The 18,393-nt window shown below is 43.8% G+C and overlaps 1 protein-coding gene across 2 annotated transcripts in view; it reads right to left on the bottom strand.

Annotated features, from left to right (window-relative positions):
- The window catches only part of CHID1 (chitinase domain containing 1), a 1,625,859-nt gene that overhangs the window by 1,293,919 nt on the left and 313,547 nt on the right, over positions 1 to 18,393 (bottom strand). For both annotated transcript variants that reach the window (XM_078684035.1, XM_078684036.1), the window contains one exon: positions 18,271 to 18,377. In XM_078684035.1, the coding sequence (XP_078540161.1) occupies positions 18,271 to 18,377 (107 nt within the window). The remainder of the gene's footprint in view (positions 1 to 18,270; positions 18,378 to 18,393) is intronic.

Here is an 18,393-nt window from a genome sequence, read left to right as displayed (position 1 = left end):
TGGATCCAGGCAGTCGACTTTCCTTCTAGGATAAGAGAGGGGGCAAAGAGGGCAGTGTGATCTTTTGCCGGACGTGAAAAGTTGTGATCACTTTATGTAAGAAGGAGGGACGGGTCCTAAGAACCAGTTTATCCAGGAAAAAAAAAAGAGGTGTATGGGGGATTAACAGAAAGCACCTGCAATTGGCTAACCCTCCTGGCAGTTGTTATATGAAATGAAATGAAATGAAATGAAATGAGGGATTTATAAAGCGCAACACAAACCGGAGGTATCTAGGCACTGGATACACCAGAAGACAGTTATTTCCAGAACAATATCACAAGTACAGCCAGGTCTTTAAGCGCTTCCTAAATTGAAGCAGGTTATGTTTGTTTTTCGTGCAAGTGGGCAAGGAGTTCCAGAGTTTAGCAGTGGTATAGGAAACACTTTTGCCTTCTCATTTTACTTTTGAAATCTTGGGGATAGATAGGTTTCCACTGTCGGACGATCTTAGTGATCTGCCTGGGATGTAAGGTCTAAAGAGTTGCAACAGTTGTCGTGGGCCCTAGCCATGTGTAGCCTTAAATGCAATACACAAGGCCTTAAACTGGATGCGCTTAATGATGGGCAGCCAAGGTAGTGATGGAGCAGGGGAGAGACAAACATTTTTGTGTACCCGTTGTAAAGTCAATCTCTCATAATAGGAACATGTATTAACCATGTGGAGCATGACAATTAAATCAACCAAGCATCCACAGAATAAAGTTACACGTGGGAAAACAAACTTGCTGATTTGCAAAAACTAATTTACTAATAAAATGAAGGAGTCATACTAATATAGAGCAGTGATATTTTAAAATAAATAAAAGTGTGTATTTGTGCTTTTTATTGAATGTTTATGTGGCAAAACAATGAACATGGTAAGTAAAAGGCACATATATGTTTGGTTTTTGCTAGGTAAATGTAAATGTAAATGTAGCCGTACTTGTAAAGCGCACTGATACTCCTGAGTGTCCTGGCGCTGTACTCATACAGCTAGGGAACCCTTCCTGGTTTTTCCCTGTGAAATGTCCACTCCTGGGCATCCCCAGGGTGCAACCAGGCATCCCTAGCGCTGTAGGGGGCCGTTGTGGAGACTAAGCAAGCTATTGCCCAGAGTTGCAGCGTGGGACCCATGCTTAGAGTAGGCACCGAGGCGAGAAATCGGTCCGAGGAATTATGAGCCCAAGATCCACCGAGACCAGCCAAGGCGGGAATTGAACCCTGGTCCCGGGCCAGACCTCTGCATCAGGGTCTGCCGCTCTAACCATTGAGCCACACTTCTCCACAGGTAGGTAACCTCTAACAAGGGAAATTAGAATGGTGGGAGGTAAACAGAAGGGCTAAAATTCTAAATCTAACATCTATTGTCTTTGTTTTCATATTAGTTCCCATTGAGGCCTGTGCGGTCTAGTTCGAAAATGGCTGTTTAAGCGAGATTTCGAGAAATATGGCCCTACGCATGCACGAATGTGCTAGAGATGCTTCAACGGCCTGTACTCGGAGTAAAAGATGTCAAAGGTCAGCTTGGCCTAGGATACCGGAGATGTGCCAAAGGATGCTTGAATTTAAAAGCCTGGGAAACTTTTGTGCTGTAACTTCGTGATGTATAAAAGATACAAGGACAGGATGACAGATTGCAAAATGGACAATTCTGGCCGTGAGAGAGTATGCAAGGATGACATAGCAAATTATGAACTGGTTTGGATAAGGAGGACATGAGGTGATCTTCACCACCCCTCTAATGGACCAATGAGAAATGAGTATGGACCCTAAAGTTTCAATTTTGAGTTAGATAGTTAGGGAAAAGGGTATAAAATAGCCTTCTGTATGAAAGAAGGAAAAAAGTTGGTTCCGTGAATTTTATTGCGCACCACGACATGCTGCTGGTCTGAACGATTTTTTGTGCGAAAAGACTTTGAATTATTTTTGGACTTTAAATTTTGATGGGGCAAAGAATTAAATGCGGAGTCCTGTAGGGAGGTAGACATCGAGGAGGTTAGAAAGACAGTTAACTTGGGAACCTGTTTCGTTGCAATTCTGTCATCGTCTATGGCAGACTGTTAATATGTTTTCTAAATTTTCCATTCTTGAATGTTTTGATAAGTGCTAACATTTTTGATTGAAATGCAATTTTCTTTTCCGACTAAATTCAGATAAATATTTCTATAAAAATATCGAAGTTATGTGTTCATTTAAATCAAAGTCATGACAAGGTAAATAATACAATAATGGGAATATTGTGATTGAGCTGGTCTTTAACGCCATCAACTAACTTCTACTAGCTGGTCCATCGATCAAAACAGTGGGGTGCCTTGATGTTATTTCCAAAAATTATAGAGAAAGGGAAATTGTTGATATGTATATATGTATATATGTATATATATATATATATATATATATATATATTCACTGAAAAAACCATAGGTTATAGACCATATATAGTTAGGAATTAGCATTTACAAAACCTTGAAAATTCACTGAAAAAACCATAGGTTATAGACCATATATAGTTAGGAATTAGCATTTAAAAAACCTTATTTTACTCACACAAAACCATTGAAATTCCATATATAGTTAGTTGCACTAACTATATATCGCGCACCCGCAATCCACTGCTGATGATGTCACATATTACATCATTCATGACATGGTCAGTGACATCACTGATGACATCACTGATGACATCTCAAATGACATCACTGATGACATCACTGATGACATCATCCAGTGACTGTGTGTTTCTGTAAAGTTTAAATATGTTTTACATATTGAAGAATGAGTAGATGTATAAGTGTCTGGACGAAGGATTTAGTAGGTGCGTGACTGAATGTATGAGTGAGTGATTAAATGTGTCTCACTGAGTGCATGGGTTAGTGACTAAACTGTCTTAACTTGTGCATCATTATGTCTGTTGTTCTGTAAACTGCTGCATGTGTTGATCAGTAGCTATATGATTAACTATATGGGTTATTGATTGATTGTCCAAGTATTTGTATGGGAGACTGAGTGTGTGTGTGGCTGGCTGGGAGGTGTGTGACTCTGTGCAGATCAATGTGTACTTGTATCAATGATTGTATAAGAAAGTAAGTATGTGTTAGTATATGTTTGAAAATGTAAGGTGCTCTATGTTTAACTGTATAGACAAGAAAATGGAAGTGTGATTGATTCTTTACAGGACTGACTAGGTGTGTGAGTAACTCCATGGATGAGTGGCAGAGTGTGAGTGTCTGTATAGGTGTATGAGTGCATATGATAGTGTTGTAAAGATGAGTGATTGTATGTATGAATGATTGTATGGGTGAATGAGTGAATGTGTGTGTAGACGTAGGAATCAGTGAGTGCGTATGTAGTAACTAGTATTGGTGTGTCAATGGTTTCAAAAATTATACTCTGTATTTAACACTGGGTGAAACAGAGGTTATATTAAAATGTGAGGAGATGCATTGTATTGTCACATGAATGATATCATCAGTGATGTGGTCATTGATTTCAAATGAGATGTCATCAGTGATGTCATTTGAGATGTCATCAGTGATGTCATCAGTGATGTCACTGACCAGGTCATGAATGATGTAATATGTGACATCATCAGCAGTGGATTGCGGGTGCGCGATATATAGTTAGTGCAACTAACTATATATGGAATTTCAATGGTTTTGTGTGAGTAAAATAAGGTTTTTTAAATGCTAATTCCTAACTATATATGGTCTATAACCTATGGTTTTTTCAGTGAATTTTCAAGGTTTTGTAAATGCTAATTCCTAACTATATATGGTCTATAACCTATGGTTTTTTCAGTGAATTTCAATGGTTTTTTAATAGCAAATATCATAAGCTGTCGAATGTCAAGTACGTGGTAAGTGAAAACATTTTCGTGTTTATGCACACTGATCTGCTTTGAATGGTGCCCCCCCTCATTTCTATTAGGAGTACTCTCTCTTTGCAGATAGTGAAAGGTAGTTAACGCAGGCCTTTGCCCCCGTTGTAATACGTCGTGCCTGCTTCTCTCTCCATTTGATTGATTGTTATCCAAGCATTTACTGTTTTAGAATTGGTTCTCTTTGGTTCATTCTCTATTTACAAACAAACACAGAGTCGCAATACTCTGTTTAGTCTTTGCAGATAATGAAAAATCGTGTAAAAAAAAAAGAAAAGGAATCGAGCAAAATCAGTAGGCCACTAATGGGATCTCTTTTTGACCTCGCTAAAATAGAAACATTAGGAACAACCCCTCATGACAAATACGAAACTAGTGAGATGAACTGAACTCCACACAATGATGGCTGCAAAACAGCTCGGCTCCGCCACCCACCCCGCCCAAAATAACGATAAAGAGCGGCTGCCATGATTGGTTGCGGAATGGCCACGACGGAGCTACGAAATGGTGGTGCTCTCATGCTAACCCCAGCTTCAGTCTGAAACATCCAGAAACACTGTAGACTACCAATTCGATCAGTTCCGGTAGCGCCCCAATGTAACCCGGTAGAGAAGAACTAGCCCTCCCCTCTTTGACTGATGGTTCTTGTTGCCTGTCCCTTCTGTTGTCATTTAACAAAACTATTTAGCCTGCTGAAAGGGGTTGTGTTCCGACCGCTGGTTGGTGGAGACATTTTGACTATATTCTGGACCTGCGTTGTCGCGTAATGCATCATATGACGCGCCGCGTTAGCGCATCCGGAAGTCATCCGGGGCGCGCAGCGCGTAACGTAAGCATAACAAGTCATGTGACTTGTTAATAAAACTTTTCATTGGTTCATTTTACTTTTCTTATTCTATTCTAATGATGAAAGGCTTGGTCATATGACCTAAAAATTACGCTTTTTATTACTTCCGAACATTATTTTTTCTTAAATATATGTTATAATGTTCCAGGCTAATGTACTTTCCCGGAAAATTTACAACTGTCCTGCAAGTAAAATATATTCTTTTTTCGAGAAAAAGAGCGTTTCTTCGTCCCATGACGGAGCCGTTGAGCAAAAGAGGGTCGACCTGCTGTCTTAGTCGCCGATACGCCTGAATATGAGATTCTTATCGATCACTTTATGTTGCAGGAGTAGAAAACACAACAGCCCTTGACCATTTATCTTTACTGCGTTCCTGCGTATTATACCTTTTACCCTTCATGTAATTGGTCTGCTTTATTTCACTTGCCTTTTAATGATTCTAAAACAGTGACTATTATTAAAAACTTTACCAATGTATATACTACTACCATGTTTTCTTTTAAAAACCTTTATTGTGAAAATTTCATTATACAAATACGAGCCTATAACCACGTGGGCCGGCCACGGAGCAAACTGTAATCGTATATGATGAGTAGACATTTACACTGTAGAGGAACGTAACGGGCGGGCCATTAGGTTGCAAGAACTAAGGTGTCTAACAGTTGCGGAATCGGTGGACGTACATTTTATAATTAAAATACGACAGGGCCAGTTACAATAAAATTATCTAGATATACATTTGCGGGCAAGTACCATGGGTGACGTTAATTCGAACTTTCAATAGTACAGTAATCAATAACACATCAGAACTTAATATCAATAGGGATGTCGAAATATTCAATCAATTCTCGTCCCCGCCCGCCATATGCTTCAAAACTGCATACGTATCTCGTGATTTCAAGGTTCTGCAACCAGTACACAACAAGGAGTTACGAGTCCCATTTATTCCGGCGCCATTTTGGGCGAGGACGGGCAGGTCCAGGATATAGTCAAAATGTCTCTACCAACCATCGACTATGATGATGTTCATATGCTGTATTTATTAGAGTAACACTCATCTGTCCACATGAAATTAATTTGCCACAATCTAAACATGTCATTTTAATCTTTCCAAAGTTCTAAATATTTGGGACCATTTCCCTTGCCTCTGATGCTGTCAGTGCCACTTCTTTGATGAATGTACTGGCAGGTCGGGGGTTCTCCTCCAAATCTCTCTTTTATGCAGCACTATAATTAATTGGTGCCACCTCTCCATATGACGATGCATGGTATAGTTACCATAACTATATTTTTTTTCGGTTCCTCTGGAGAGTACATCGTGGCAGATGAAGCGTGTAACGTACCGGGAATTTACCTTTTTTTGCATGTACAGGAAAGGAAAAAAAAAAATCGAGCGTCCGAGTTCTAAAGTGTCCCAGGGCCATTTTAGTAGACCAGGCCCAAATCCAAAGAACAAGCCGCCATTTTGAGAGTCCTGTTGCAGCCGCCTGTCGCTGTAGCATCAAGAGCAGCCGAAACTCAGCTGAATGGCAACTGAAACGGTAAAGGGGCGCCCCACTACAGCAGACGAGCCTCCACCTAGGAAGGCCCGTTCACGCCGCCTCCCCCCCCCCCCCTTCGGGCACCCCACGCCGTTATTCGGAGCAGCGTTGTAGGATGGCCACACCAGTGCGGCAACTTGCTAGACATCACCTCGGTGCCAACCGAATCTCAGCGCCTTGTGGTGTCTTCTATTCAGAAAATATTGTTGCGCTGCCTTTGGCCCCATTCGCACATCGGTCCGCTACTGACGCCATCTCACAGGCTAATGGGGCGCCCCACGCCGACTTTCAGCATTGTAGGATGGCCACACCAGTACAGCAACTTGCTAGACATCACCTCGGTGCCATCCGGATCTCGGCGCCCCACTGCAGATGAAGTGCCTCTCAACTATGAAACCACCACGGTGCCATCCGGATCTTGGCGCCTTGTGCTGGTTCCGGCCTATTCACACATCGGTCCGCTACTGACGCCATCTCACAGGCTAATGGGGCGCCCCACGCTGAGTTTCAGCATTGTAGGATGACCACACCAGTACAGCAACTTGCTAGACATCACCTCGGTGCCATCCGGATCTTCGCATCTCAACGCCTAGTGGTATCTTCCATACAGAAAATATTGTTGCGCTGCCTTTGGCCCCATTCGCACATCGGTCCGCTACTGACACCATCTCACAGGCCAACAGGGCGCCCCATGCCGACTTTTACCATTGTAGGATGGCCACACCAGTGCCACAACTTGCTAGACACCACCTCGGTGCCATCCGGATCTTGGCATCTCAGCGCCTTGTGGTGTCTTCTATTCAGAAAATATTGTTGCGCTGCCTTTGGCCCCATTCGCACATCGGTCCGCTACTGACGCCATCTCACAGGCCAACGGGGCGCCCCACGCCGACTTTCAACATTGTAGGATGGCCACACCAGTGCGACAACTTGCTAGACACCACCTCGGTGCCATCCGGATCTTGGCGCGTTGTGCTGCCTTCGGCCTATTCGCACATCGGTCCGCTACTGACGCGAACTCACAGGCCAACAGGGCGCCCCACGCCGACTTTCAGCATTGTAGGATGGCCACACCAGTGCTGCAACTTGCTGGACACCACCTCGGTGCCATCCGGATCTTGGCGCGTTGTGTTGCCTTCGGCCTATTCGCACATCGGTCCGCTACTGACGCCGCCTCACGTGCCAACGTATTTTCTCCGCATTTTATACCCTATGCCGCATAACAGGTCATGTGACTTGTTTATAAAACTTTTCATTGGTTCATTTTACTTTTGGTTTCCTAATGATGGAAGGCTTGATCATATGACCTAAAAACAACACTTTTCATTGGATGAAAACTTTTTTTTTTCCCCAAACGATGAAAGCCCCACCTTGTTTCTGGATGTTTCAGACTGAAGCTGGCGTCACCATGAAAGCACCACCATCTCGTGGCTCCGTCGTAGTCATTCCGCGACCAATCATGGCAGCCGCTCCCCACCAGAAGCCTGCAGGAGTCGGGGGCCCCCAAAACTTTTGATGAATCCTCAAGGCGGAGGGGACGCTTTCGAGAATGGGGTCCAAGACCTAGCAGACAAGCGTCCGATTTCCAAGGTGTCCCAGGGCCATTTCAGTGGACCAGGCCCAAAAAGGAAACAGCCTGCCGCCATTTTGAGAGTCCTGTGACAGCCGCCTATCGCTGCACCGCAAGAGTGGGCGCAACTCAGCTGAATTGCGGCTTTTGACACAGTGGACCAAAAGCGGACGGAATGGCAACTGAAACGGTAAAGGGGCGCCCCACTACAACAGACGAGACTCCACCTGGAGAGGCCCGTTCACGCCGCCTCCCCCGGGGCGCCCCACGCCGTTATTCGGAGCAGCATTGTAGGATACCAAAACCAGTGCGGCAACTTACTGGACATCACCTTGGTGCCATCGTTCTGCTGCCTTGGAACTATTCGCACAACAGTTTGCTACTGATGACCCACCCCCCGCGACGCCCCACGCCGGATGCCGAAATCAGTGAAATCTGGACGTTGTGCTGCGTTGGGACTATTCGCACAGCCGACCGCTACTTCGTTGTTTTTCCCTAAAAATGTTTATATGTTATTACTGTTTTTGTTTTCTTGTATATATTTATAAGTTATTAAAGTTTTATAATCTTACTACTTTGTTGGAGTGCTATATATTTTTAATGTGACACATAATTGTAAAAACTTTGATGTACAAAGAGTCATCCCTGGAATCTTCCGCTTCAGGCTCGGTCCCCTCCCCAATCACAATACAGGATGGTTTTCAGATAATAGGAACGCGTCTGCTGTGACGGATCTCATCGAGTGTGGGCCTTGATCTACTATAACTCCTTTGAAGAGGGGTGATTCTTTACAGCTGGGGCCATAAACTACATCTGCAGGGCTAGCTGATACCCTAGGACCGGCCTGGACAATCGGACACAGAGGAAAAGGAGTGTCAGAGGGTGCGGTAGTGAATAGGGCGAAAGGGAGGTGTCGGGCGGGCACAGGGTGTGATTCTCAGTGAAGAGCAGCGCAGATGGGGGGTGGTTTATTACCCATGCATAAGACAGAGAGCGGGGGTGACCACTGCCTGGGGGAGATGCTTGCGAGGGTGGGGAGCCATGCTAAGGATCGACAGCGTGCAGAGAGTGGGTCTGGTCAAGGCATCTAAAATGACTGCCGTGCACGACAAAAGTGTGGCATTTGAAAAAAGGCAAGATGGCGCAGACAATGTTTTTCAACACTTCCTGATTTCCTTCGAATCGAACCTTAACAGACGTTGGGGCATATTACCAAAGTTAAGCGATATTTATCCCTAACGATGCTTAGCAACGAATTTTTTACCACTAAGCATCTTCAGAAATTATCGCAGATAAACCTTGCTATTATCAAGGTTTATCGCAAATACGATAAAAAACGACCGCAATGCATTAATATCGCTGAAAACTCAGCGATATTCATGCATTACCGAGCTAATGCTCTTAGCCATGTTATCCACCTCCCATTGGATAACATGGCTAAGAACTGCTCAGGGCAGGTGGTAGCTTTTGGAGATATTCGCGCTTATCGCGAATATTTCCAAAAGTTGGTAATAGGAGATAGCGATGTTAGCGACTGTTTCCAGTCGCTAACATCTTGGCATGCCCACTTTGCATGTCATTAGTGATAAATATCACTCACATGCAAAGTGGGGCCCAAGATGGTCGCTATCTCCTACTAGCCGTCGCTAACTGGTGTTAGCAACAGCTAGGTAATACAGAGATAATTTTATCTCCGCGAAGCGGAGCGCTGTTACAGATATATATCTTGTTTTTGAACGTTAATTTCTCAAAATCCACTGAAGCACATATATTGAGACCTAGCAAAGGCACATCGAGCTACCAGTCCCTACAATTTTGCCAAGTTTCGTGCAAATCCATTCAGCCGTTCGATTATTATTATTATTTTTTTTTTTGCCCCGCGGGGCCCTTTTAAAACCTCCACATCAAACCTAAGAGGTCAAGGAGGATCTACTATGCCCCCTTATGGTCATTTGCCCCTTCGCTTTGGCCCCCTCTTGTCTCTCGATCCTACCGAGAGACAAGATGGCGGCCGCTACGGACTGTTTGCAATGTTTACAGACGCCGGAGAACCAATCAGCTTCGCAAACCTCCGTTACGCGAAGCGGAGCGCTGTTACAGATATATATCTTTTTTTGAACGTTAATTTCTCAAAATCCACTGGAGCACATATATTGAGACCTAGCAAAGGCACATCGGGCTACCAGTCCCTAATATTTTACCAAGTTTCGTGCAAATCCATTCAGCCGTTCGATTATTATTATTATTTATTTTTTTTGCCCCGCGGAGCCCTTTTAAAACCTCCACATCAAACCTAGGGGGTCAGCGAGGATCTACTATGCCCCCTTATGGTCATTTGCCCCTTCGCTTTGGCCTCCTCTTGTCTCTCGATCCTACCGAGAGACAAGATGGCGGCCGCTACGGACTGTTTGGAATGTTCACAGACGCCGGAGAACCAATCAGCTTCGCTTCACAAAGCTCCGTACCGCGTAAAGTCCGCGAACCGGAGCGCTGCCCGGTCCGCTGTTACAGATATATATCTTTTTTGAACGTTAATTTCTCAAAATCCACTGAAGCACATATATTGAGACCTAGCAAAGGCACATCGGGCTACCAGTCCCTACAATTTTGCCAAGTTTCGTGCAAATCCATTCAGCCGTTCGATTATTATTATTATTATTTTTTTTGCCCCGCGGGGCCCTTTTAAAACCTCCACATCAAACCTAAGAGGTCAAGGAGGATCTACTATGCCCCCTTATGGTCATTTGCCCCTTCGCTTTGGCCTCCTCTTGTCTCTCGATCCTACCGAGAGACAAGATGGCGGACGCTACGGACTGTTTGCAATGTTTACAGACGCCGGAGAACCAATCAGCTTCGCAAACCTCCGTTACGCGAAGCGGAGCGCTGTTACAGATATATATCTTTTTTTGAACGTTAATTTCTCAAAATCCACTGGAGCACATATATTGAGACCTAGCAAAGGCACATCGGGCTACCAGTCCCTAATATTTTACCAAGTTTCGTGCAAATCCATTCAGCCGTTCGATTATTATTATTATTATTTTTTTTGCCCCGCGGGGCCCTTTTAAAACCTCCACATCAAACCTAGGGGGTCAGCGAGGATCTACTATGCCCCCTTATGGTCATTTGCCCCTTCGCTTTGGCCTCCTCTTGTCTCTCGATCCTACCGAGAGACAAGATGGCGGCCGCTACGGACTGTTTGGAATGTTCACAGACGCCGGAGAACCAATCAGCTTCGCTTCACAAAACTCCGTACCGCGTAAAGTCCGCGAACCGGAGCGCTGCCCGGTCCGCTGTTACAGATATATATCTTTTTTTGAACGTTAATTTCTCAAAATCCACTGAAGCACATATATTGAGACCTAGCAAAGGCACATCGGGCTACCAGTCCCTACAATTTTGCCAAGTTTCGTGCAAATCCATTCAGCCGTTCGGGCTAAAAGTGAGGCCAACCGCCCTATGGAAAACTCAATGTTAAAAACACGTTTTGGGACCCCCCTTTTTTCTCAGCCCCCCCTTGACCAACACCCCCCAAATTTTCAAGGGCTGCTCAGAAACAAAATGTGCCATTTTCCTGAAAATTTCAGCCAATTCCGTCCACAAACGCCAAAGTTATTAGACATAGAATTTTCAAAAATCCCATAGAGAAAAAATCCTAACTATATATACCTACTGGCGACCGCCAGTAGGTAATATGTATGTATATATATATATATATATATATATATATATATATATATATATATATATATATATATATATATATATATATATATATATATATATACCTACTGGCGGTCGCCAGTAGGTATATATAGTTAGGATTTTTTCTCTATGGGATTTTTGAAAATTCTATGTCTAATAACTTTGGCGTTTGTGGACGGAATTGGCTGAAATTTTCAGGAAAATGGAACATTTTGTTTCTGAGCAGCCCCTGAAAATTTGGGGGGGTTTTGTCAAGGGGGGGCCGAGAAAAAAGGGGGGTCCCAAAACGCGTTTTTCCCATTCATTTTTCCATAGGGCGGTTGGCCTCACTTTTAGCTCGAACGGCTGAATGGATTTCCACGAAACTTGGCAAAATTGTAGATATTGTTTGCCCGATGTGCCTTTGCTAGGTCTCAAGATATGTGCTCCTGTGAATTTTGAGTAAATTAGGTTTAAAAAAAGATATATATCTAGAGCCGCGCCCCGGTGCGCGTACCGGGGAGCGCTTCGGGCGCGCCACGCGACTTGCGCACGGCAAGCTGATTGGTTCTCGGGTGTCTGTAAACATTCGAAACAGTCCGCAGTGGCCGCCATCTTGTGTCTCGGTAGGATTGAGACACAAGAGGTGGCAAAAATCAAAGGGGGAAATGAGCAAAAGGGGGCAGGGTACACCCCCCTGGCCCCCTAGTTTTGATGTGGGGGCCATAAAAGGGTCCCGCGGGTAAAAAAAAAAAAAAAAACATCGATTTTCGCGGGGGGAGCGCCCGGTACGCGCACCGGGGAGCGTACGGGGGAGCGTACCATGGAGATAAAAAATGACAGACTTTTTTTTTTTTTTTAAATAGCATTTTTTTATAAATTGGAGGTAGTTCTGAAAAGAACTTTTTTTTGTTTTTGTTGTTTTATATTTTTTTAGACTTTTTAAAACGATTTTATATTTTTTTTGGATTTTTGTCAGGGGAAAAACAAAAACAGGGATTCCAAAACTGCTCAACAGGAGCAAAAATATGTGAAAATTTAGGGACTGGCAGTGCAGCGGTGTTGCTGTTTCTTTAAGGCAATGAGTTCAACACTCTGCTCCCCATAGCAGAGCAGTTCGTCACACTCCGTGCACAGAAATTTGATGCCTGCAAACACCGGCTGTATGTTAGGGACCATTCTTCCACGGGGTGGTCCCGAAGGTGTTGCTCCACCAGTGGAGGTGCTGCCGCCATCTGTGGGTAAATTCCGTGCCAGCTCTCTGACACTCTCCCTGGCAAAGTTGTTTGGGTGTCTTCTTTTGACATGCCTGATTAAATTGGCATTTCCAAAACTATATTTTTTCAGAGGATTGCCTCTGGATAAAGTACTACCACATATTTTGCAGGTTACTTTTGGAGCATTGACTTTTTTTTGTCCTTCAGGGATGTCATAGAATTTCCAGATGAAATGGTCTTTTTTCTTCTGCTGAGGAGGGTCCTCATCTAAAAATCCATCGGAATCACTGCTGGATGACTCTCTTGCAGCCATTGCTGTAGATCAGGAAAGTAGGAGATGAAGACAGTACACAGAACAGCTCTTGCTCTCTCCAAGTACAAAGCAATAGTGAGAGAAATGGGTGGGTTTCACACAATTTGGAAAAAAAAAAGTTCTGAACCAATGAAAAGTGTTATTTTAAAGTCACATGGTTTGACGCGCTTACGCTACGCGCCCCGGGGCGCGTCCCGGGGCGTGTTTCATAAGCGCATCGGGGCGTTTACGTTGCGCGATCGCATGCGCTTCCGGGTGCGCTTACGCGGTGCGTCATAAGACGCATCTCGCGGCTACGCGATACGTGTCTTATGACGCAAGGCGTGGCGGCTACGCAATACGTCACGATGTTGTTTTCGTTCACGGCAATAGCGCTATCGGGACGCTCATCGGTACGCGCCCCGGGGCGCGCCGCAAGATTGCGCTTACCCGTGCGTTCACCGGTCCGCGTCCCGGGAGCGCACCGAAAAGAATAAAAAAAAAAAATGACATAATTATACAATATAAAATTCGCTTTAAAATTTATTATTTTTTAAAACTATAAACATTTGCTATTAAAAAACCATTGAAATTCACTGAAAAAACCATAGGTTATAGACCATATATAGTTAGGAATTAGCATTTACAAAACCTTGAAAATTCACTGAAAAAACCATAGGTTATAGATCATATATAGTTAGGAATTAGCATTAACAAAACCTTATTTTACTCACACAAAACCATTGAAATTCCATATATAGTTAGTTGCACTAACTATATATCGCGCACCCGCAATCCACTGCTGATGATGTCACATATTACATCATTCATGACATGGTCAGTGACATCACTGATGACATCACTGATGACATCTCAAATGACATCACTGATGACATCACTGATGACATCTATAACCTTAGATACACTCAGTGTAAACAGACACTCACAGACTGTCACTCATCCATGGAGTTACTCACACACCTAGTCAGTCTTGCAAAGAATCAATCACACCTCCATTTCCTCAACTATATAGTTATACACACCTTACTTATTGAAACATATACTAACACATATTTACTCTGTTATACAATCCCTGATACAAGTTCACAATGATCCATACAGCCACTCACACATTCACTGGCTCTTATGCACAGTTATTTATATATGTCAACTCTCACATGTACTGTGTTTTACATATGTACTTACTTTGACATGTAGCACTGAGATATCCATTCACTCACCAATACACTCATGCACACAGTCAACCGCCCATACAGCTGTTTCCACATGCACTTTTGAACCCATACATCTAGTGAATCAACTGCTCACACATCTATGCACAGAGTCATACACCTCCCAGACACCCACACACTCTCAGTCTCCCATACAAATACTTGGGCAACCAATCAATAACCCATATAGTTAGTCATATAGCTAATGATCAACACATGCATCAGATTACAGAACAACAGACACAATGATGCACAATTTAAAACAGTTTAGTCACTAACCCATGCACTCAGTGAGACACATTTAATCACTCACTTATACAGTCAGTCATGCACCTACTAAATCCTTCATCCAGACACTTATACATCCACTCATTCTTCAATATGTAAGACATATTTTAACTTTACAGAAACATACAGTCACTGGATGTTGTCATCAGTGATGTCATCAGTGATGTCATTTGAGATGTCATCAGTGATGTCATCAGTGATGTCACTGACCATGTCATGAATGATGTAATATGTGACATCATCAGCAGTGGATTGCGGGTGCGCGATATATAGTTAGTGCAACTAACTATATATGGAATTTCAATGGTTTTGTGTGAGTAAAATAAGGTTTTGTAAATGCTAATTCCTAACTATATATGATCTATAACCTATGGTTTTTTCAGTGAATTTTCAAGGTTTTGTAAATGCTAATTCCTAACTATATATGGTCTATAACCTATGGTTTTTTCAGTGAATATATATATATATATACACACACACACACATAATGTATAAAATTTGAATATAGGTTGATAAGGTATTCCGCTGTTCAGCAGCTCGCCTTCTGTTTTCACTGATTTCAGGAGCAGTGTGGTGTGTGGATGTGTGACTCGCGGGGCTATGGGCCCCACCGATGAGTAAAATAAGTCAGCTCCTGGGTTAAGTGCGATGGGTTGGGAGGGTTGTTTGAGAGCCGCGCTGGATCAGTAGCTCTGCGAGAGGCTTGGAAGCTGAGTCGAAGCGAGTAAGCTCAAACAGAACTCTGGCAGTGGCATTTTGCATAGTTTGCAGTTTTTGAAGACTACGCTTGCTTGCACTGGTAAGAAAGGTGTTATATAGTCCAGTCTTGAACCAATGAAGGCTGTGACCACTGTTTTCCTGAGCTCTAAAAGTATGAGCTGAAGTATTTTATTCAGGATTTTTAGGATGAAAAAGCAAGTTGCTGTGGTATGGTTGATCTGGGATTCGAAGGAGAGCCTGGAGTCACACAGAACTCCAAGGTTCTTAGCCTTGTCAGCTGGTGTTGGGGGAAGGCCCATGTGACTCGACCACCAGTTGTCTGACCAGACAATAGTTGCCAAAAAGCATAACGTCCGTTTTGAAGTGTTAAGTTTAAGACAGTTTGTCTGCATCCACTTCCCTATGTGGCTCATACAGCTTTTGAACCGGGAAGCAGTGTCTGCGGACGAGCTGTTAATGGACACTTTGATTTGTGTGTCATCCGCATAAGACAACAGCGTGTATCCAAAGGTTTTTATCAGTTTGGCCACCGGGGTGACGTAAAGTTTAAAAAGAGTGGGGCTCAGCGATGAGCCTTGCAGCACTCCACAAGGGAGTGAGAAGTCTGGGGAGACAAATGGATCGAGTGCCACTGATTGTGTCCTGTTCGACAGGAAGGATCTGAGTAGGAGTGTTTTGTCCCTGATTCCCAGCGAGGCAAGACGTTCTATCAACACGTCGTGGTTGAGTGTCGAATGCCGCTGAGAGATCTAAAAGGATAAGAGCAAAGCTCCCACCTTTATCAAGGGTTAGCCTAAGTTCCTCGGTAGCTGTAATTAGGGCCAGTTTGGTACTGTGGTGGGCCCGGAAGCCAAATTGCGAGTGATCTAGGATATCACCTTCCGCAAAGTATTTTATAGCCAAGCAGAAGATTGTTTTGATGATAATCAATGTCAGAAGGCAGGTGTGTATGGGCTCAAATAAACACATTTAGAAAGTCAGAACAAAATTAAGATCCCATTGGGGCTTAGTGTAAGGTTTAGGGGGAAATGTACTTCAAACCATTCAAGAAACTAGTCACAACAGGTGGCAACCGCATGAACGCTGAGATGGCAGAAAGATACCTTTTAACTGTATGCAAACCAGGGCATTACCAGGCAATGGATAAGGCAAGCAAGGAGACTTTAGACAAGGGTTCAGACAGAGGATCCACAGATTTGGCAGTGCACCAAGCCACAAATTTGTTCCATCAGCAGGCATATACCGTTCTTGTTGAGGGACAATTAGCTGCCAGAATGACATCATACACTTCGGAAGGGAGGTCAAATACGCTCATCTGTCACTGCTCAATCTCAATGAATGTAGATGGAGAGTGTGCAGGTTTGGGTGCAGGACCCTGCCTTGTTGCTGCAACGCAGATACTCTTGAAGGGGCAGCCTGATTAGAGGACAGATGCTTATGCTCAGGAGTTCAGGATATAATACTCTCCTTGTCCAATCCGGAACAACCAACATGACTTGAACTCAGTCATTTCTGATCTTCTTGCGAACTATTGGCAGGAGTGATATCGAGAGAAAGGTGTATAGGAGTCCTGATCCACTTGAGACAAATTGTGTCTCCGAGCAAGTGCTGCCTGGAAACTCAAGCGTGCAGAAGTGCGAACATTGGGCCTTCTTGGCAATGGCGAATAAATCCAATCAAGGTTCTCGCACACTCTGAGGAGACTTTGCACCACCTCCTGATGGAAATGTGTGGTGTTCTGCACCTTCTTTTTAAACCACAGGATCCTGGTTCTGGATTGTGGTGAAGGTTGCCTAGCACTGTTTGAATTGAGAAGGCAGTTGCTCTTGACCAGCTGCTGGGTGGGGTCTCTGTATTACTGCTCACTGAAATAAAGTCTCTCTCTTCAACTTCTTAAGCCTGGACTGCAATTTGTGAGAGACTCCCTGCCACAAAACGCCATTCATGATCCGAGAGGCATCAACACCAGAGTTCATCTGCTCTGGTGTTCAGTCAGTCTTCCAGATGTTGAACCACCAGGAAAATCCAATGACGTTCCAGCCATGTCCAGACATGCAGTGCCTCTTGACGGCCTCACCCAGAGCAGCTTGTTGCAATACCACATGGCTGTGGCCTTGTCCATAAACACCTGAACCTACCTCCGCCTGATGGAAGGAAGAACGGCTTTCAATGCCAGGTGAATAGCTTTCAGTTCCAACACGTTGATGTGGAGCAGAGACTGGGCCACTCACGGATGGCTTTTAGATTCATAGTCCTGCAATCCGGGCAGTTCTGTGTGCCACAGACCTCAAAACCAGTTGGTTTCTTCAGAGACATACTCCCAAAAACATTTTTTTTTAAAAACACATTAGTCGACGTTAACAAACTGTCAAAAATTCTGTCACAAAACAAATGAGGAGAGCTTGTCAAAGCACTGGGGTGGAGCCTATGTAGGCACTGCCCACATAATTTTCCGTGTGGATGATGCTGATGAACCACATGGAGCTGAATAATGACATCTAACAGATCCAGTTTGACACCTGTGGGAACTAGAAGTCTTTTACCAGATACATTTTACTTCCATACCTATAAAATGCATGGTTTAATTACTCCATATGTCACAGGTAATAATGCAAAGTGAAACAAGCTCGCTGTAGTTGCCCAGGTACAGAGATGCTGGATTACACAAAAACACCAGTGCACGTTATAAATGCATTCCCAGAAGATTGTCCAAATGCCGGTCTCAGACTGATAGTGCTGCAATATTAAAAGCAATATTGAACACCCCCTTTCCAGGAAATGGCATTCGAAGAGTGTGAGTGCACACTACTGAACCAATACCAGAATTCAGAACAGTTTCTGATAGGTATAGGATAGCAATGTCAGATAAAGACTCAAAAGGTGGGCCAACGACCACACATTTCTCTTAGTTATGAAGCAGTGTACCCACAAGCAGCGCACAGTCTGCATAATATGAATCAAGTGATTAAAGATGGTCTTACCTTTGCTGCTTTCACCATTGTGCTGCCAAGCTCCTCAATTTCATCCTCACTACCAAAGACACTGTCAAAATCTTTGTAGGACCACCCATCAAACAAGATGCGAGGCACTGGCAGAAAGAGAAA

The sequence above is a fragment of the Lissotriton helveticus genome, chromosome 3_1 (genome assembly GCF_964261635.1).
Source record: "Lissotriton helveticus chromosome 3_1, aLisHel1.1, whole genome shotgun sequence".
Classification (NCBI taxonomy): domain Eukaryota; kingdom Metazoa; phylum Chordata; class Amphibia; order Caudata; family Salamandridae; genus Lissotriton; species Lissotriton helveticus.
This window is presented reverse-complemented; position numbering and strand designations above follow the sequence as displayed.